This window comes from Acanthisitta chloris, unplaced genomic scaffold (assembly GCF_000695815.1).
Source record: "Acanthisitta chloris isolate BGI_N310 unplaced genomic scaffold, ASM69581v1 scaffold35434, whole genome shotgun sequence".
Classification (NCBI taxonomy): Eukaryota; Metazoa; Chordata; class Aves; order Passeriformes; family Acanthisittidae; genus Acanthisitta; species Acanthisitta chloris.
The window spans coordinates 1157-22933 of NW_008670429.1; the positions used below are offsets into that span (position 1 = coordinate 1157).

The following is a 21777-nucleotide window of genomic DNA, read 5'->3' on the forward strand; positions in this document are numbered from 1 at the left end:
TGTGTGTGTAGTTGAAACCTATGTGAATTTCAGCTGGTTCATTGTTCATGTTCAGCTCATTGCACACCCTAAGGACTGCATGACACATTTTATTTACGCTGATCATCAGCATCCCTGTTGCACAAGCTTGTTTTCTGACAGCTCCAAGAGAGAGTTATAATTGTTTACCCTTAAGCATGACAGTAATATAGTATGATTGGAAACAAAAATGTGTCACTTATTCATTGAATGATTTGTATTTGATAAAAGGACAAATTTTTTTCCTTTGGTGTTAGTTTTCTAGCTTCTGTGAATTTCTTAAGCCCTAGATGAAGCTTTGAACCTTATTGATCATGTCACCAGCATTCACTGAAAAAAGTATCAGTTGCTGACATCAGTTACAATTATGTAGTTTGCAGTGGTACAAGGGACATTATTTTTACAGTTACAAAGTTTCATATGCTAATGCAGTTCTTGTGTGTGTGTATATACATAATAGGAGGTGTTTGGTTTGTGTACTTCATAGCCTTGTATTTTCTGGAAACCAAACTTAGTGTGTTGGAATGAAATGTTTAGAATTCTCATGCTGAATTTTGTATTTCAAATCTGACACCAAAGTTGTAGTGGTACATGATTCTTATGAATCGTTAGTTAACAGCCTCATCTCCATCCCTAGAATTAAGTATCTTTCTAGCTTGAGTCCAGATGAGTAGTGTAATTTCAAATGAGCTTTAAAACAGCCTTTATGGGACATCACACAATTAAGTAAATTATGGACTTATTAAAACCCTCAAAGTCATGCTTTGGGAAGATGAAGGAGGGAACTGTTTTTACACAACTTTTGATGAACAGCAGTGTGCTCCAGTCAAGAAAGCAGACCTTGTGGTGTTAAGAGTAAAGACATGTCTGACTGCCTCATGTTGCATGTGTGCATGAGAAGCACAGAGCAGCAGTTGCACAAATGCAAATAGCACATATCCTCGAATGGCATTATACATCTGTAACTGACTGAATGTGCCATCACTGTCTTTCAGAAATATCGACAGTATATGTCTGGACTTCTCACTCCTCCTTATGGTGTTATGGAAACTGGCTCCAACAATGACAGTAAGTATGAGAAATTAGACATCAGATGGTAGAAGAAAGAGAAAATGGAAGAAAGGGGAAGATTAAAGTGCTCTGGGTTTGGGGGTTGGAATTTAAATATTAAATCCAGTTTGGTATGACAACTGTATTAATACTGCATATAGTAGGAAACACTTTGGAATTTGCCTCACTGCCTTCCCAACTGTATGCAAGTGTCCACAGAGCTGTACAAAAGTCTGCACTATGAGCCAGGCCTGGTGCTAAAGCATACTGTATGATGTCATGTAACATTTAACTGGTTCTAGGTGTCACATGGATTCCATGGAACATGGCCAGGAGTCCTGCTAGTGAAATGTTATCAAAGCATGGAACCCACAAATTCCCTATTCTGTTGATAAATGTCTTCACTCTTCCTTAAAGAATGTACAGTATGTATTTATTTTCTGTATTCTTTTTTTAGGAATGCCAGATAAAGACAGTATGTCAAGCAGTGCTCTTTGCCAAGTTTCTAAAAATTCCAGTAAGGTAAATCACGCACAGTTTTGCCCTATTTATTTTTTTTGCTGGAGTGGGAGGAATTTGGCTATGAAAAATGCAAAAGTGCAGCATTACACTGGAAAGAACTGGGTGCAAATGCAAAGCATGGGGTTGATGCATTTGAGTACTATATACAAATTAATAGGATGCTTTAGATGTATCATGTAACTGAAGAAAGCAACTAATTCAGGGTTATTAAAAAGCGTACTGCTGCCAAAGTTTGTGCCACAATCTGGTTGTCCTGTCTTTGTTGGAAAGGTGCTGAGGATAAGGAAGAAAAGCAGCACTGTGACAAGACCAGTGCATAACCAATGGATCATAAAATTCATGATTAAATCCTATTTTAAGGCTTAACTGAGTCTGAACTGATGCATAGGCATTGTTCTGGCCCTTTGCTCAGGGTGAATTTTCTCCTGTGTTCAGAGAGCAGCTTTACATCCCAGTTCCCCTTTGTAAAATAGTTCTGTGCCTTCAGCCTCACCAGATGAGGGCCCACATGAAAGAACTCATGAATATTTCTCTGCTGGGTTTAATAGTGGAATATAGTATATATAGAGTATAATAGTGGGAAGAAATAGTATCAGGCATTGCTGTAAAGATTTATAACTTTTAGAATTTTTTATGGCAGGAGTAGGAAAGTTACAGTAATAAACAGATGCTTGAATGTCTTCTTTCTGGACACAGGAGTTTAATTGGATGCATTTATGTGATGTCTAAAAGATTAAAGGTATTTTTGTTGCACAAAAAGCATCTCTTGACAGCAGATAAAGACAAGGAATATCTTAGCGTGTTTCCTCAATGCGAAAATAACTATTTCCACCTCCCTGTCTGTCTGTCCTGCTTCCTCAAGGGTACTCAGACTTTATTAAATGTATACATATAACAATTTGTAGTTCCTTTTCCTAGAGTCTTATTCACTAATTCGATACCACTTCCTGACACAGCCTTATCCTGTAGGAACATGAACCTTTGTCCATGCACTGAGTAATAATTCTTAGATACTTAGATAGCACCTTTCAATCTGTAAGCATTTTGCAAACAGTTATGGATTACATCTAAGTGCTTCTTTAAGTTGTTGGCATTTCAATGGTACACTTGGAGTTAAGCCAGGTCAGGACTCTTGCTTGACTTCTCAGTGAAAGCTGCAAGTGCAGAATCCAGACTAAAAAACGTTCTGTTTTATGAAGCAGATAGGAGTAACAGAGAGAGGTAACTAAGTAAAAACATCCATCTCCCCTAGTAGGTGACATCCCCCCATTAATGGGAAGTGATGCTCAGCTGAGAGTGGAATACACTCTGAGGTAAAAAGTGTTTTAGGAACTGAGCAAGATCTAGTGATTAGTATTTCTGCCCATAGCTGAGATTTTCTAGAACAACAGGACTCTTTCCACACAAAATAATCATCTGGGTAAGAGGCAGAACTTGTCTGGGTCAGGCTCAAACTGTTCAGTGACTTTTACAGGAATCATGTCCTTTGCAAATCATATTAGCTTCCATTCCAAGACACATGTATAAAACAGACATCCTTCTCCCTCCTACACTGTACACATTCCTGTGGAGAGAAGCTGAATGAGTAAATATCTGACAGATGCTTGTCACCTTGTTTCTTCCCAGAGGAGCTCAGACAGTCCCACAACAAATGTAGCAGAAGAACCTACACAGCACAGAAATGGTTCATGACTTCTACTTCTGTGTTTTGTCCATATGAGCACAGTTCCCTTTAATTATGTTGAGTGAAAGGTAAATGCAGCAGAGATAAATACCTGGATGTTTTGTTTACTGCATGCAAGCTTCATTCTTGCAGTTTTAAACTGTACAGCTGTTAACAATGCTTCACACAAAATGTCTCTCTTCATGCCCTGAAGTCAGTTTTGAATGATCACAGAGTCACTGGAATTGCAGGGCCAAATCCCAGAGCTGTTGCCAACAGAAAATAAGAGGCTACCAGAAAACAGCCCTGTGTTTGTAGGTTTGATATATTTTGCTTATTTCTGGGGTGATATATGGCTCCTAAAATGGCTAATGCATCAGGAAAGGGCCTTCATCCAGGGAATGGGGAGCATTTCCAGGGCATCTTTAGACTACTTTAGATCACCAGAATGATGCCTGTGGGGCAAGCAGCAAATATAAGCTCAGAGAGGCCTGCAGGCTACTCTGTAATGTCCAGAGAAAGACTAAGCGAGGAACTTCCTGAGATTCAAAGAAAGTTCCTCAAAATCTTTCATCATGTAAGAAAACATTACACTTTTAGACAGAAAGAGATAACATCTTCAGTAGTTCTGGTCATGATGCATTTATTTCAGGATATGCGTTTGTTGTTTGAATTTTCCAGGGAAGTTTATAACTGTAAATAATTTACTTCAGATGAGACTTACTACATTCCACTCTAGAAATAAGAAATACATGTTTTTCTCTTTTAGCCTGTGGTGAATCTTTTACAAGCCCTGTAATAGATAGCTTAATTTTTTTCTCATGTCACATCTATTAGTTTTTGATGAGTAACGCAAGATTTTTCTTCTAATACATGCCTTGAAATTTTCTCACCACATAGGTATGTTTGGCTTTCCTAGTTCAATAAAACCTACAAAAGAATTTTCTATTTGGAGCAGGCAGCAAAGAGATATTTTTTACCAAATACTAATTCATTTGCACATAGGGTTACATTATTGCACATCATTTAATGCAATATAGCAGTTAAATTGAGCATAAAATACTGAGAGAGAGAGCGTACTACTGTCTTCAGTTATATTTTGGGGAATGGAAACAAAGTGAATTTAATGCTGTCTTACATAAGGGAAAATAACACAGCTTCAGTCTTTTTAACTAGGACAGACCAGTATCTGTGCACTGGTCTCTTTAGCCCTAGTTTTTGAAAATTCCCATGGGGTTGAGTTGAATACAGCTGGATATGAGAGGTGTATGTAACCCTAAAGCCAAAATGACAGACAAAATCAATAATAATTTCAGCTCCATTTTTTGAAAAGATACAGAAGAGTACTGAGAACACAGGGGAGCTCAGGTTCCAGCCTGAAGACAGAATGAGTAGTGCTTCTGGTTCTATACATTACCAGCAGAGCTGGCAGCAGGGTTGCATGGTGCTTCCCACTACAAGATCTTCTTCTTAAAATCTGGCCACTTTTTCTCTGTTTACACTGAATTCACCATGCTGAGAGGATGCTCCTGGCTGATTTTTAAGTTGAAATGGATCAAACCTCTGTGACATTGAGTTGGAGGAAAATACATAGCACATATTAAATAGCTTTTCCCAGTTATACACTAGCAATCCTGTCCTTTGGACTAGAAGCTTGGTGTTTGGGGCTTGTTCTGGCAGTAAGGAATACCATTTGTGACCCCCTAAAAAGTAACTGTATTGTTCAGCATTGAAAATTCTCAGTGGAATGTGGCTCACCAGAGGCTCCTTACTGTTTCTCTGCAAACTTGTGCACACAGGCTGTGAGCATTGCATGTGCAGAATTCTCACACATTTCTGCTTTGGGCCTGGGTTGCTTGGGCGTTCCTGTATCCATGCTTAATGATGTGGGGTTTCTCTCAATGAGTGCTTTCAGTTGCTAGAGCAACATTTTGACTATTAAAAAGCCAGACAGACACTGACTGGAAACCAGTTGTCTCCCCTATGCTTTTACACCCTCTACTGGTACCCAAGTAGGAACTGAGTTAAGAAGCAGCCCAACTGCTCTGAAGCCATGAGAGACTGGATAGTTGGAAAGAAGGGGGCATTGCAGGAGTGAAGTGTAGAGAATCAGGAATGAATGTGGGTAAGAACAGAGGAAAGACCCATTGAGAGCATGAATCTCTACTCTCCTGTGGACTGTGGTGCTGAATGCTGTTTTCTGCTGTCAGCAAATGTCTCAAAGTCCTTTGCAAACTGTGTGTGCTATGCCTAAAAGAGCATATGAATGATCCTCAGCAAGAAGAGAAATCTATGAATTATAAGTTATTTATTCAAGTAGTCGATAGTAAAAAGAGTCTAACCCTGTTAATGATCCAAGCTGAAGTTTTATATTCTTATCCATGATGGAATCTCCATATTGCAGTTTGCTAAAAGAATCCCCACATCCTCAAGAAACTATATTAAAAAAATCTGATTGAAAGGATGTCTGAAAAATTAAATGCTCAAAAGCAGAGTATTTCAAGAATGGAAGCTGACTGAGCAGTGTTAATGAAGTCCTCTTATCCATGTTTGTTATGGTACAGACTTTGATTACCTCCTCACATATATTCTTCCTGTGACATACTTAATTAAAGCAACATCTCACCTCAAAACCCATCCTAGCTTTCCTTTCATACAGTGTAATCTCTGTGGCTGTTTAAAACCTACATAACTTTGCACCTTTTTCATCTCCTTTGCACTGAGGGAACCATACTGAATACACAAGATACAGGCAGATTAAGTTGTACAAATTCATACAGTAATTCTTGCTGTTGGGTGAAGAATATGTATTTTTTTCTGAGATCTTTCTCATGTTTTATTTCCATTATGTTCCCTCTATCGTCTTCAGGTTTTTATTGTGACAGAGTTCCAGGAGCTCCCCCTTGTGCACCAAGTAGTATTTGAAAGATGCATGGAATGAGTTTGTGAACCTTTACAGGCTGAAACATCCCCTTTATGTTTTTCATGTAATGTCTCAAAATCTAGACTGGAAGCTTGTTGGAAGTGATTTATTTTAAGGCATTTTGTAAACCAAAGCTCCTATAGGCTGTGCTGCAATATTCCTCTGAGAGTCACCTCTTCATCCATCTTCTTCCCTGGTAAACTGATGTAGTAAAATATAGATCCCTTTACTGAATTTTCAATAAGGCTTAGGTGCCATGTTGATTTTTATGCATTTAAATAATTGGGGAGATTGTGAAAACATAATTTGCTTTTATCAACTCTAAATGTGTTTAAAGCAATTATATGGAAAAGATCTTTCAGTGGACAGTGAAAGACACAACCAAGAGTTAATCCTCAAAATATTGCAATTTCAGCATTGCCAGGGAAGTGAATATTCACTGATTTCAATTTTCAAGCACTTAAGTATAGCTCTGGGCATTTGAAAGTATACTGCTTGTAAAAATGACATTGCAATTCACTAGGTGCAGCCTTGAAACGCCCAAACAAGACACCAGTAATAATCATGTTCATTCACCATATTAGCTACTCTAGCAATAAACACAATCATTTTACTTCTGATTTTCCTATATTTCAATTTACTGCTCTTGGATGACTGAAAAGAAAGCTTATTGTTTAACATATTCTCTGTGTTGTCAAATGTGGAATTTGATAGAGCATTAGCAGAAGTCGAAGGGAAATGTTTCACATGCTCATGAAATTGTGAGCCCAAAGAAAAGAATAAAAAGAGAGAGAGCAGGAAGGCAGGCAGTGTTCTAGCAAAGTGCAGTGGCAAGGTGTTTGTTTGGAAGTTGTAGCATCTCCAACATACACATGAAAATTGTCTTAAAGCAGAGCTGATTTTCTGTGTGGATGGTTTCTATAATTGCCCAGTGGTATGTGAGCATTAATTCCTATTCTCTCTTGGCCTCTGTGCCAGAGTCAGTTCTCCTATATAATGTTTGCATATGGTTGAAAAATAATTCCCTTTCATTTTCTGTTTTTGAAGTGATTGCATGAATGTGCAAATATTTCTAAATAATGTCTTTATGCAGTTCTGACTGTACCAATTACTTTTAGGGGCTGCTCTGATATTTTGGTACCAATTTCACATCTATGAAAGTAATTTACCTAGAGGTCTGTTCAAGTTCTTCATTTTGCTCTAAGTGGAGGTGCTCAGGGTTCAATCATTATCACAGCCTGTAACAATTTGGCTAGTGCAGAGGCTGTGCATACAGTGCCTGGTAATGAGTCACATGGTGACAGCATATGGCAGGGGAGATAACAAAGACAGGAGTGTGAGATGAGTAGGAGTCTGTGAAAAGCACATTTTTCATACGTTAGTAAGGAACTTCAACATGAAAAATGTGAAGTTCTTTGTGTGTCATTAGAGCTCTTTAATGTAAACAAAATTGTTAGTAAGTCTGCTGGCTTACGTAAGTAGACTTTGCATAAACCAAGTTGTTGCAGAACAACCAGGGAAAGTTTGGGTACATCACTGTCTCCAGTTCCATCCATATGAAGGTGCTACACAGCTGTAGTATCCTTCCAAACACCAGTGTGAACCTCAGAGAAAAGCTCGCACCACCCCATCTGCTGTTACACAATTCAGCTACCTGATAATCTCTGACATATCTATGATCCATGGTTTCATTGTGTACCCTGAATTCTGGAGACCATAATGGCAGTTTCTACTGGAAGTAATTTCTTTTGGTCCCCTAAAACAGTTACTGTTATTTTGATGCTTTCCACTCCTCTTGCCTTTTTTTTTCTTCTAATTATTTTTTATGTCAGCCTTAATTGCAATTTGTGTGCATTCTAAAGCCTTGCAATTCTTGTTTGTTCTGGGTGCTGTACTGCAAAGGAGTGGTGAAAGCCTCTGCTGCAGAGAGCTTGCAGTGACATAAAAGATGGAGTGCCTGTCAGACAAAAAGATGCTGGTTTACTCAGAACATTGTAAGGTGTGGGATTCATGTGTGTTCATATGTTTCCAATGAATTTTCTTACAGGAGCTTATTGTGATCAGGCCTTGGTGTGATAATCCTGAGACACACTGAAAGTGGTAGGAAGAAGTTCAGAAATGATAGAAAAATTAAAAACTAAGAGATACATATTTCTTTGCTAATATTGTAATTTGGAGGGGATCTAGCACTGCTGGCCTTCTTCAGAGTAATCAAGTACTCACCCCCATGACTAACCATCTCCTTACAAGAGGGTTATGGCTGTGCTTGGAGTAGTACGGAGAAGGCAGTTGGGCTAAAGAGACGTTTTCCCTTTCAGACTCCTCTATCTAAACTATCATAGTTTAGATAAATAAATTAAATAATGGGAAAATAACAGAAATTCCTAGGAAATACTAGAATTTGTAAAATACTCAATATTGTGAATTAGGTGTGGGACCTTCTTTCCACAGGAGCATCACTTGGTTCCTCTTGCCTGAGGACACAGCCTACTGCCTTACCTGCCAGTGCCATCACATTTGATGGCTCTTGCTCCTTGGCTGTGTTTTCTGTGTGATTCTGTCCCAACCCATACAAAACATGCGCATATGCCCCATTTATCTCTTGCAGCTGAAAGGCAGAAAGAGTGGGTAATTATACTGAGAGAAAAGATAGTCCTTTTCAAGGTTCACATCTTCAGACAAGTCAAGCGTATAGAAGTAACACGTTTGGCACTTATATTTGAGACAGCGAAAGGAATTTTTTTGTGTCTTGTAATTATTTTCTCAAGTTTGGCAGAAAAATTGGATCGGGATCTTAAAATCAGATTCTTTCTAGTCACTCATATCATCTCTCACAGAGCATTTTGACTGCCTGTCCTGTGGTGCATGCTGGAAATTGGTGTTGCACAAAGTCAGTTATAGTTTGAGTCAGTAAGAAGTAATCAATGTGTCTGATCTGATAATTTAGCAGCATATTTTTTTTGCCCTGTGCACGGATGACAGAAGTTTGAGAGGTTAATAAATAGTGGGGAAAACCTGTTTAGTGATTTTGTTCTTGTGTTAGCTAGTCAAGAGCAGAAGCCCATTGTGCTGGCTGCATGCAAATAGCACCACTGCCAAAACAAGTGTCCAGTTTGTGGAGCTCATTTAGAGCCATTCTGAGTAAGAATTGCAGAGGCAGAAATGCCAGATATCTACAACAGAGATACAGCTGAAAGTGTAATTAGGACTGTTAACTCCAGTAGTGGTTAAGGAGAAAGTGCTGTTGAGGTATTTATGATTTATGACTTTCATTATTTATTCTTTTTGTAAATTTCCTTCTGGAAGAAAGCTTGGCACAAGATTGTGAACATGTTTGATCTTTCTGTGCTTTATCATCAGTGATGCAGCTGTCTTAAAATTAAAGATAGCAGTTAGTGAGGAAATACAAATACACATAGCTGAGTTCAGTGTTAGAGAAATAAAAAGACATAATTTAGCCTTCAAAAGAAAATGGAAAAACAATCTTACTTCCAATACCAGTTATTGCACTTATTCTAATTGGGATTACTCACACACTTGTTTTCATATTAGGAAATTAAATTATATAAACAATTTGTATAATAACCTTAAATATAAACTGCATGGAGAAGGAGTCAGTAGCTTGACAGGGGAGAATTATGATTATGTCTTTGTAAACCTCCAGTACTGCTTTGTCCATCCTCACTCTTTAAAGTGGCTAACTTCAAATGTATGAACCTGAGGCGGCTAAAGAAACATCTTCTCTTATGCCACTCCTTCCTTGTAGCCTTTTGCACAATAGCTTAGATGGTTATTTTTCTCCTGAGCACATTTCGTGCCCCTGCCCTCCTTAGAGCCTCATGAGGGCAAGCAGTGACACTGGAAGCAGAGGAAGGAGAGGGTGGCTGTGCAATAGGATGGTGGTTGGAGCATCAGCTCCCAGAGCAAAGTATATTTGGGCCCAGTAAAAACCATGGCACTGTGGCTGCCCTTCCACAGCAGGTTCCAGTGACCTGCACTGGGGTTGTAGGGCACATGTCCTCTTCTGTGTCCCCCTGCCTACATCTCTTGTCTGCATCCAGCCACACGTGCCCTCTGCTCCATCACACTGAGACTCCTGCTTGCCTCGTGGTGGTAAGGGAGCAGAACTATTAGAAATACATAAACCATTTTCCTGAGCTTAATTTTCTGCTGTTTTGAATGAAAAATAGCTTCCTGGCCATGGTCAGCATACGCAACAGAACAGAGCCTGGATGTGGGGTTCAAGGAGGGGGTGGACTACAGTGGTCCTGTCTGAGACTGCTGTGATCTGTCTGCAGCTGTAAGCATCTGACCTCAGCACAAAGCACTGCCAGGTCTGACAGCTATGGACTGGCACTCCTGTGCCAAACCTGGCATTTCTGCCAGCCTGCATCAGCTGCACAGGAAGCAGAGGAACAACTGGCTGGGGATTGCTTTGTCAAGCCAGCTTGTAGTTTGATTGCACTTCACTGCTAAGTCACAAACACATCTGTGTGATTTCAGTCTCCTGTGTTTAAATACAGATTTGTATAATGTAGTCCTGTTATTGCTATAATACATACAGATTCAGGCAAATATTTGCTCCTGCCTCCCTCCTCTTGAGTTGTCTTGTGTTCAGAGCTGGTCTAGATTAGAGAATTATGGCTTATGGTCTGCAGGCTGCTGGATCCTGGCAGCAACTCCAAATGATGCTGTGAAACAAACCTAAGACAACTCTGTTGTTACTGGCTGAACAAGGTACCTCATCTTCACTGGCAAAATTGTAGGGGTCCACAAGATAAAGGAGCCTAACAACCTCCCCTCCTCTTTTGTTTCCCCCAATTCAGTTCACACTCTGCTGTCAGAATCAGCTACTGCAAATTCCAGGATAATGTTGGGAAGACCTGTGATGACAAAACTGCAGCAGTAAGGTTTATGACATCCCTTATGCTGTAAATATATCCACAGCTCCACAGCAGTCCTGGGCCTCTGTAATAGAATGTTTCTACTGTCTTCCTGGTATACTGGTCCAAACTGGGGAAAGGAGGAAGGAGAAGAAAGCCAAGGGGTTGCCTTGCTAGAACTCCTGAATGCTTCTTACTCATTTGGTTTCTTCAGTGTTCCAGTCAGTGTTCTTGAAAAGCTGTCTTTTGTGTGTTGTCTGCTATGAGGTAGACTATTGCTCTACTGGGGTAGGGAACCTGGATTGCTGCCTAGAAAGTGCTGTGTGACCTTGTGGCAGTGCTGACATTAGACCATCTGCAATAATACTGTCCTTCAGTATACCAGGAGTTCCTCAAGGGATGATGCTTCTTCCTTTCCCTAAGACAGTCCCTAGCCAGCTGTCATGGAGAAGCTGAAGATTCCTGCATTATTGCAGAAATTATGGAGGTTTTATAACACAAGTTAGCTGTGAATACTCCATGTACATTCAGCATTTCCAGGCAAACTGGTTTGGATTACAGTAATTAAATTTCTCTGGAAGAGCAAACATTTTCACACTGTATTTGCTTAACATAGTGCAACAGTCGTTATCCTTTATACAACCCACAAAGAGTCACCAAAGAGTTAATTAAGCCAAAGAAGATTCTGAGATTGTACTTCAAAAGGAGGTGAGTGGTTGATAGATGGCAGGGACAGAATTTCAGCTGGATCAAGCAATACTTCTAGTGATGATGGGAAAATTAACGTCAACATTAAAGAGAAGTAGGAGAAAGGGGATAAATTACAAAATGCATACAATAGGTGCTTTTCCATTTCACAAGAACAGGGCTGGTTCTGTGATATCCCTAAAAGCCAGACATCACAGAATTTACACAGCTTGGGCTACATACTGAGAGAGGTAAAAAGAGGTCATCTCTTTCAGAAACATACTATGGTGAATTGGGATGTAAAGAGACATGGTTAGCTAGGGAAAATGTCAGGTAGAGTAATTTCACCTCTCCATATCAGTCTTGGGTTAATTATTGCAGTGTTCTGTGTGCATTTGTGGACCCAATTTTTTTCTCAGGTTGCAATAAAGATTGATTTAGCAACAGAAGCAGCTCAGAGTATGTTTGTCTGTCCCTCGCTGGTTGCCAGGGAAGATGAGCTGAAATTCAAAACAGTAAGAGAAGATGTTAACAGCCCTGGTTTAGATGGTAGCAAGTTAGGCAGCTGCAAGCTCTGTAGGAAGTAAGAAGGAGAAAAGAAGCAAGTTTCCAAATATGAAACATTTTCTTTTCCAATTACAATCATATTTTGTTCAAATTGGCAGGAATTAAAAGTATTATTCTTTTACTATTTTATTGGGGAATATCTACTGTTCACACAGTTGTTTGTATTTTATTTAATTGGTTATTCCCATTACGTTATGGAATTAATGTGAAAAACATCATATTAATCTGTGTTGTTCTGATCAATAATTTGATTCCAAATGCTTTTGTATGTTTTTAATCAATACAATTGCACTGTATCTAAAGCACATTGAATTAATTGATTAACCAATACAGCAGTTACGAGTTTCATTTCATGCTAGTTTAATGTGTGAGACCACAATTGGATGTTACTGTGAAAGGAAAAGAAGAACCCTTACCCTGTACAGCCTGAGAGACTTGGATGAGACAGGATAGGTAGCACAGTTCAGCACATCAGCATCCTCCACTTTGACAAGCTTTTTGTAGACATCATGGGAAATAGAAGTTTTAAGGAAGATAAGAAGGTTGTTTTGTGGATATTTGTCAAGAGCAGAATGCTTGTCTTTTCCACTGACGCACAAATATGTAAATTAAACAGAAGTGCTTGAATGTTTTTTATGCTTATGACAGAAGACTTAAAGCTGTTGAAGTAAAGAAATACTTGGCTGAAAGAAAAATGTTTGTGCTTTTTGTGAAATAAGCCTTCAGTTTGGTTTTTCTTTCCTTTGTTTACTTTTGTATACTACAGAAACAACGATTTACCTTTTTTAGGAAGTATATTCTATGTAGATGGAAAATGTTGATATAGATCATTAAAAATTTCTTTCTGGGAAGTAGAATACCAGAAGGTGTTGCACTAGATTATTCCTTCTCAGTTTCATTTTTAGCAAAATTTGATTCCTGAGAAGGATGACAGGAAGAAGGAGGAGTAGGTAAGGAAGCTGGAATCAGAGGCAGATGTGCTGCACTCCTCCAGTGTTTCTTCATCTCAGATACTGTCACACGATGCACTGTCCCAGACTTGGAGAATAAGCAGTGTGGAATAGCCAGAAGAGGTGATTAACAAAATGGGTTTAAATCCATTTCTCTTGCCACTTGCCAAAGACTTTACCTTGTTGCTGACCTCCCCAGGGAATTCAGGAGGTAACCTTCAATGCCCTCTAGCCCTGTCTCACTTTGATGACTTTTCCTTTCTGTGTTAGAAATCATTATAGAATTCCCAGAGTGAATATGTACACACCAGACTTCCATGATTTCAGTTGCAGCATTCAGCAGTGCTTTCAGTTGCTTATTTTCATCATTTGTCAAAGACATGAGTAGATATTGTAGTCCCCATTTTGCTGCTGGAGAGGTTGAAACACTCTGAGGTGGAATGACTAGCTGGAGTCACACAATACATGCACTGCTGTCATCCAGAAGGCAGTGGTCCTCTTGCCTCACTTAGGTGGTGTTTTGGCTATACTGAAGTCAAGAGTTTTACCACTAATTTTAATAAGTCCACAATTTCATGCCATAATTCATACTCCATCCAGGTTTCAGCACCCTATGTTTGACATGAAACCACCTGATCTAGATTTTTACTGCCTAGTCCTCTGAGGGTTGTTCTTGCACCTGATGCAATTGGAGCCTATGAGAGTCCAGCTGATCCTGTTTGTCTGGAGGGAATGTCTTCTAGGACTCGTGGGGGTGGGAGATGCTTGCTGAAATTATAAAGGTATCTGGAAGCAAATGAAGTAGGTTCTCCAGAAGCTCATTAATCTTTAACTTCTCTTCAGTTTGCCTTTGGAATATATGCCATGTATCTGTAGACCGGGTGAGACAGGTCTTAAAACCCTGTAATCTTGCTGCCTAATATTTATTGTGTCTTTTTCACCTTCATCATTATACCTGGTTTCTCAAGAAGTAAATAATTTCAGGTAAACATACTGATAGAGCCTTGCATACTAAGAAAACAATAATTTGCATGAGAGACAATGAAAAAAATGCCTTATTCTTTTATAAGTTAAAAAATGCAGTGGCAAAGAAACCCGTGACAACACTGACTTGAGATTTCTTATGATATCTGTAGTCACACCTCTATCAGAATATCAGGAATGCTCACAGCAGAGTTAGCATTTTCTGACATTTTATTCAATGCATGCAGTGTAGTTATAGCAGCTGTTTCATTGTAGCAGGGAAGTAGAAAAATGACAGGAAAATAAGACATCATTAGCCATGTTCTGGGGGGTTTTGTGTGCACTGGTCATAGTCTGTTTCAATATTCTTTTTTCCTTTGACATTCACAGTGAAGTATCATTTTTGGTAATGGCTGAATCATTTTGTGTTAAAAGGATGGACATTTATAGTTTGTCAAGGAAACATTTGTAGAAGTGTTAATAATGCAATTTCAATTTAACTTTTTAAAATAAATTTGCTATGCTGAATATTTGAGAATTTAAAAGGATACATTTTCCTGTTTATGCTATTAAAATGTGGATTACTAAAGAAGCAATTTTAGAATGTATTTTATAATACAGCAGTCTTCACATTGTATTACATTTTAAAAATGCAGATTTTAAAACAGTAATCATTACCCTGAATATTTTGATAGTAGCCCATTTGCTGACAGTATTCAAAGCATTTTACAAAGGTAGAAATTATTAGTATTCCCTTCTCCAAAAAAGGGAACATGAAACACACTGATTACGTGATTTGTGTAAGGTCATGCAGTCAGAAAAACGGAATAAAACTGAGCTGTCTTAACCACTGGTCCTGACATTTTCTATTAGTCTATTTTGCTTGATTTAGTTAGTTCATAGTTAGATATATGGGTATTTAGATTACAGGTGCTGTAACTTTATGAAGCTCAGAAGATTTTTAAAATGTGATTCCTTCCTTCCTAATTTTTCAAACGTCCTGTGACTGTGTTCTTCCATCCATACCTTGCCCTTCTTCCCACTGGTGCTGTTTATGGATGTTTCTTAAGAAACCAGAATGGTTGTCTTCTATGAGCATGGGTGGCTTGAAGATGCTTTGGTAGTACAATTGTAGACTGGCTACCGGTCCTTTTAAAACAAGTGATCTTTCTGGGTAATTTGTCCTTTGTTAATTGCAAAGTGTCACCGATAGACCTGTCATGAGGTCAGTCATTGCCAGTTTTGGACCTTTCCAACTAGGAGATGTGAGCAGGCACTTTGCCTTTTGGCTCCCAGTGCTGTCTTGTGGAGAGTGCTAGGGAGTGCAGGTTGGTTCTCCCAGCTCCTACATACATTTGTGGACAGAAAGTGGAGGGAAATATAAATTGTTTACAGCATGGTAGCAGTGATGATTGCATTTCTATTTCCACTTTTTTTGTCTTCTCAAGGAGTGTAGTGAGGTCTCCTTGCAGGAGAGCCAATTGTGTCCTGGGGTGCATCAGGCAAGGCACTGCTGGTTGAGGGAGGTGATTGTCCTGCTCTGCTCTGTGCTGGTGCAGCCTTACCTTGAATATTGTGTGCAGCTTTGAGCACCACAATACAAGAAAGATACTAAGTTATCAGAGAGCATCCAAAGGAGGCAACAAAGATGGTGAGGTGCTTTATGAGGAGCAGCTGAGGTCACTTGGTCTGTTCAGCCTGGAGAAGAGGAGGCTGAGGGGAGACCTCATCGCTGGATACAACTTCCTCACAAAAGGAAGTGGAGAGGCAGCACTGACCTCTTCTCTCCGGCAGCCAGTGACAGAACCTGAGGGAATGGTCTGAGATTGCATCAGCAGAAGTTTAAGCTGGATGTTAGGAAAATATCCTGCAGAGGGTGTTCGGGCACTGGAACAGCTCCCCAGGGCAGTGGTCACAGCACCAAGCCTGGCAGAACTCAAGAGACATTTGTACAATGCTCTCAGGCACAGGGTGTGATTCTTGGGGATGTTCTGCGCAGGACCAGGGGCTGGACCCAATGATCCTTGTGGATCCCTTCCAACTCTGATTATTCTGTGATATGGCTGTGGTGTGTGCTGGACAGAGCTCAGCCCTGGTAATGTATCCCAACTATCAAAAGTCCCCATGGCAGGGAGTGTGTGCCAAGATTCCTTAGGGACTGTGCACCCTGGGGTTTGGTTAGAAGTCATGACACAGGTTGTTTTCTGATTCAGTATAACAGCATGTTCTACATAGGGCTACTCCAGAGGTTCAGTATAGGCTAACAGAGCATGGAAATTTGTACAATACTGGTTACATTTTCCCTCAAATTTTGGCAAAAATGTGTTCCAAATGACCTTTTTATGACTGGATCTCTGATTTGCTGCTTCTCTGATGGTTTTTGGCAAGCTGCATTGCATAAGTGCATTGTTTTACCTGCAGCATCTTAGCAGACATTGGTGCAATCTGCATAGGCACTGCAGCTGGAAATAGGACCAATGGAGTTGACTTAGGTTACTCTATCCAAGACTGCTCTTCACCTGAAAATGCACTCCCACAGCTGTGATACTGTGTGCTCAGCTTTATCCCTGCTACATGGCTATTCTGTAGTGCTGGAAATACTGATTTGTATTGGAAAATGCTCACATCACAAAGGCTCCTCAACTTTGGAATTCTTATCTTTGCATTTGGTCTGAAGTAGCTGAGATAGGTGACCTATAACAAAAATGTCTTCAGTCACATATGAAATTGAGAAAGAATGGTAAGAGTCGAAGGGGGAGGTATGTGGGGGGGCTGTGGGGACTTTGGCTAATTGTCAGCTGTATCTTACCAGCTGGCTATATTTTTGCCAGGATTGTGGGAATGGAGTTTTTTTGTGTGTTTTATTTCACCTCGTGTGAACTGGAAGCCTTTTGGGAGGTCTATACAAGGGTATTCAAATATGTCATCAGAAGTCATCAGATGTCATTTGGAACCAGTGAGAGCTAGAGATGCTCTGCTTCCTGAAATACACTTAGGAGAATCAAATGCTGTGGGCCTGACTCAAAACTCATTGAGTCAGTTAGGGACTTCCCAGTGATTTCAGTGGGATTCGGATTAGACCCTAAATCATCAGTCGCAGTAAATACTGAGGCTGTAAAACAAACAGACCTCTTAGTGATGTGGCTGTTGCTACTGACGCCTTTTGACTTGTGTGGCTTTTGTCCTCTGTTTCTTCTGGATCTCCTGCCAGCCAGCAGGAAAACAAATGTCACTTCCAATTCTTTTCAGTGCCCCAGTTGGAAATAAAGGGATCAACAGTAGATCACAGGTTTATCTGATCACCCTGGTAACCTCACATGCCATGGTTAACTCCAAATCAATACCAAAACTTGTTCTCTGTTCAGAGAGGAGCTATGCTGAGGTCATGGGAAAAACATGATTCCTTGGCTTTGGTTTTATTTCATCTTAGTTCTTTGCAATATATGTTTCCTATGTTACCATTTGAGAGTAGTAAGTTAGTTCCCCTCCATCATTTGATGTTATAGATCCAAATTGCAGTAGATCTAAACCGTTCATTCATATGCAAAGGCTCAGAAACATCCTTTTACAGGTATTTAACAAAGGGAATAGGAAAATCTATTTTTATAAGAAATGTTATTGGATTTTATTTAGCAGATTAAAGTGGAATTGAAGAAGAGAATGAGGGGAGACCTCATCGCTGTATACAACTTCCTCACAAAGGGAAGCAAAGGGACAGGCACTGATCTCTGTCAACCAGTGACAGGACCCGAGGGAATGGTCTGAAGTTGTGTCAGGGGAGGTTTAAGTCAGATACTGGAAAAGGGTTCTTCCCCCAGAGGGTGCTTGGGCACTGGAACAGCTCCCCAGGGAAATTGTCACAGTACCAAGCCTGGCAGAGCTCAAGAAGCGTTTGGACAATGGTCTCAGGCACAGGATGTGATTCTCAGGGATGTCCTTGCAGGGCCAGGAGTTGGACTCGATGATCCTTGTGGATCCCTTCCAACTCTGAATACTCTGTGATCCTTGTGGATCCAACTCTGAATACTCTGTGAATATTCAAATAACTTGACAAATAGAGAGTTCACATTAGTGCTCTATTATTGTAGTTCATTAGATCACTTATTTGTTTGTACATGGCTTGCTCAGTGATGGAAGAAGCACAAAAATCAAGGCCTGTAGTTGCCCTATAGTTTGAAATCTAAGGCCTATTTCTCCAGAGATTAAATGTGTGCATAAAATTATACCTCTGTGAATATTCAAATAACTTGACAAATAGAGAGTTCACATTAGTGCTCTATTATTGTAGTTCATTAGATCACTTATTTGTTTGTACATGGCTTGCTCAGTGATGGAAGAAGCACAAAAATCAAGGCCTGTAGTTGCCCTATAGTTTGAAATCTAAGGCCTATTTCTCCAGAGATTAAATGTGTGCATAAAATTATACACATGAATAGTCCTATTTAAATCTATGGTATTGCTCTAATGCATAAATATTTGAATCTTGAAAGGAATGGAGGCTAAAATTATTACTTTCTCTTCTTCACCCCAATTTAAATAGGGAATTTTGTGATTGGCTTCATGAAGAGTTTGTTTGAATGGTCCAAATGTGAATCCATAAATGTACAAATAGGGAGTTTGTCAATGGTAATGCTGAAAACCTTTTTATCGCTTTCCCTGCTCTACGCTCCAGACCCATATGCTCTCCTCCCCTACAGGGAGGATCAGCAGGTCATACTAAACTGTTTGAGTGTGCACTAGTTGCAAAAGGGCATGAAGTAGCTGAAGCTTAAGATGGTATCGCTGTGTTGCTTTATCTCACACTGAAGAAAAGCTAAGAGCCGGTACACTTGCCACTCCTGTGGCCAGGAGATGGGTAGTAAACTATTCTAATTGGCTTGCTTATTTGAGCTCTTTGCATGATAACTTTTCCCTTATCCAGATGTGCTGAAAAATGTGATCATCAAGGAGCTGCAGGCATACAGCTCCGTGCTACATGTATGTACTTTAGTCACATTAATTTCTCAAAAATTAAACACTTTGCTCACTCTCTGCTGCTTTATAGGGAGAGCTACTTATTTTTTCTTTCTTTTCTTTTCTAGTGTGCCTTAATGGGAGATCCAAGATTGTAAAGACTAGCAAAACATTTCTTGGTCTACAGCCAAGCTGTGACTATTATCCTAAGACAGTATCCCTTACAGAATCCAGGTTTTTTTCCCATGGGAAGTTATTGCTGGGACATTGTAGCTCCTGTGAACTAATTGAAGTTACATTTCTCTGCCTTTGAAGCATGACTGCCTTTCTATAGCAAACCTAGTCCAAGCCCTATGTTTCCCCTTGTTGCATTTCAGCTCATCACTACTGCAGCAGCTTTGAAAGGCTGTAACTTGGAGGGACTCTTTGCTCGGTATGTCTTTGGGGTGGTTGTTGTTCCTCGGTAGGAGTGACTGCCTGGCACTCTGGTGACCATGCTCACTGCTCCAGGAGCTCTGTTACTGATCACCTCCTTAAGTACTGCACTGTGAGGGAGCTAATTTTAGACTTGTAAAGGTGTCCTTGAAAACTGCATAGTACCAGGTAGAGAGGCTAAAAGCTACTTCAGGAAAGCATCTAGCCCATCCCTGAGCCACAAGCACACTAAAGCAGTGTCACTCCTGATGGATTCCTTATGTATCCTCCCAAGCCTCCAAAGATGGAGGAACCAGATCTCCCTGGCAATCTGTGCCAGTATTCACTGTCCTTACTGCTAGAAAAGCTTAACCGATGCCTAACCTGAATCTTTGTTCCAACAATTTAAATTATTTCCTGATATCTGCATAATGGAATAGGTCACTTCTTTCTTCTTTTCAAAGCCCTTTTAAATTTGAAGACTTTTAAAATCATACTTTTGCTAATACTTGCCCTTTCCTTAGCTGAACACCTTTGATTATTTGTGTCTTGTGATTATTCTTGTTGCTTTCCTCTAAATTCTGTCCAGTTGGTTTAGATGCTTTTGAAGTAAAGTGGGCAAATAAGACCCAGTGCTTTAGTTTAGGTCTTACCTAGGCTGACTAAAGCAGAACAGCATTATGTAGCTAATGTATTACTGCATCCCAGCACAGTATTTGCTGCTTTCACACAAGTATGGCATTGGTTATTCAGCTGTGTTTAATATTTGAATATTTAAAATACTATAAACTTTATTTCCTTCTCTATGGAACTGCCTAAGACACTTATTTCCTACCCTGTCTTTACACAGCTGATTCTACATGCTTCAGAAGTGCAGTCAGCACTGTCTGGGTTGTATAAAATCAGAATTGGGGTTTTTTTAGACCAATGTTGCAACTCTTTCAAATTGAAAACTTATTCTGCAATGTACATGCAGTCCCTCGCATCCTGAAGTCTCCTGCAGAATTGGTAAGGGTACATTCTACTTCATCCCACATTGATATGTAATGTTATCAGATGTGATACATTCTTGAGAACACTGCCCAGAGCAGAACTCTGGTATGGCTCACAATCTGACTTTGCTTCACTGGAAATTGCTTTCAAAATGCACTTTTCCAACTGGCTTTGCACCTATTTTGCAAGAATTTAATCTGCCCTTTGCAGAAGAGAATATCTGGTGAGACAGTACCAAAGTCTTATTAAAGGGTTGAAAATCTACTGTTTCTTCTCTAGTCTGTCAGTGTTGCTACCCAGTCATGGAAAGAAATTGGATCTGTGTGGCATAATTTGTTCTTGGTTAATATACATCACATGTGACTCATCTCCCTGTTCTTTTCCAGGTGCTTACAAAGGAAGAAACATTAAGCTGACATGTCTGTATTTTTTCAGCTCCTCCTTTTCCCATATTTCTATGTTCTGCTGCCTTCCTTAGTCCCCAAGAGTTGTTAGAGGTGGCTGCTGACAGTTCCACGATGGCTGTGGCCCACTTTGAGTTTCTTCAAGCTCTTCAAGTTTCTTGCCTGAAATTCTACAAACCCAGCCAGTCTGAAAATAGCTAATTTATTTAATGTTTTCTCATCCATTTTTGTTGTTTTTCAGGCTAAGATTTTACTCCTGTCACTCTACACTTAGGATATTAGCCATCTCTGTGCCACTGATCTTTCTACTGAACACTGATAAAAAATTGAATCAACTGCTCCTTGGCTTCTTGAACTGTCTGTCAATAGATTTCACTCTGTTGAACAGTAGCACAACACTTTGTATTTTCTCTGTTTTCCTACTAATGTACTTATGGAATATTTTTTTACCACTTTACATTTCTTGATAGATCTGTCTCATTCTATACCTTTGCTTTTCTAATTCTGTCCTTTGTTATTAAATGTATGTTTTATACTTGTCTTCTGTAGACCCCCTGCTTTCTCTTCTCTACATTTCCTTCTTGTGACTTTAGCTGAGTCTTTGCTACCCCTCTAGTTAGTTCTATGCTAGTATATATTGTATGTGTGATTAGTATTGTCCCTTTAAGTAACTACCAGCTCTCATTAATCCTTTTGCCTTACACTTGCTCCCCCATGACCTGCTCCGGGAATTTAGCTATCCATATTCTGTTTTTATGGAAACTTTTCTTCCTAGTCCATTGTTTCT

General features: G+C 39.7%; 1 protein-coding gene across 1 annotated transcript in view; it reads left to right on the forward strand.

Annotated features, from left to right (window-relative positions):
* Positions 1–1017: 1017 nt before the first annotated feature.
* LOC103801273 (rap guanine nucleotide exchange factor 4-like) overlaps positions 1018–21777 on the forward strand; it is a gene marked incomplete at its 3' end in the record, with an annotated part of 44129 nt that continues 23369 nt past the window's right edge. Inside the window, exons 1-2 of the mRNA XM_009073681.1 lie at positions 1018–1086; positions 1526–1590. Coding sequence (XP_009071929.1) covers positions 1029–1086; positions 1526–1590 — 123 coding nt within the window. The remainder of the gene's footprint in view (positions 1087–1525; positions 1591–21777) is intronic.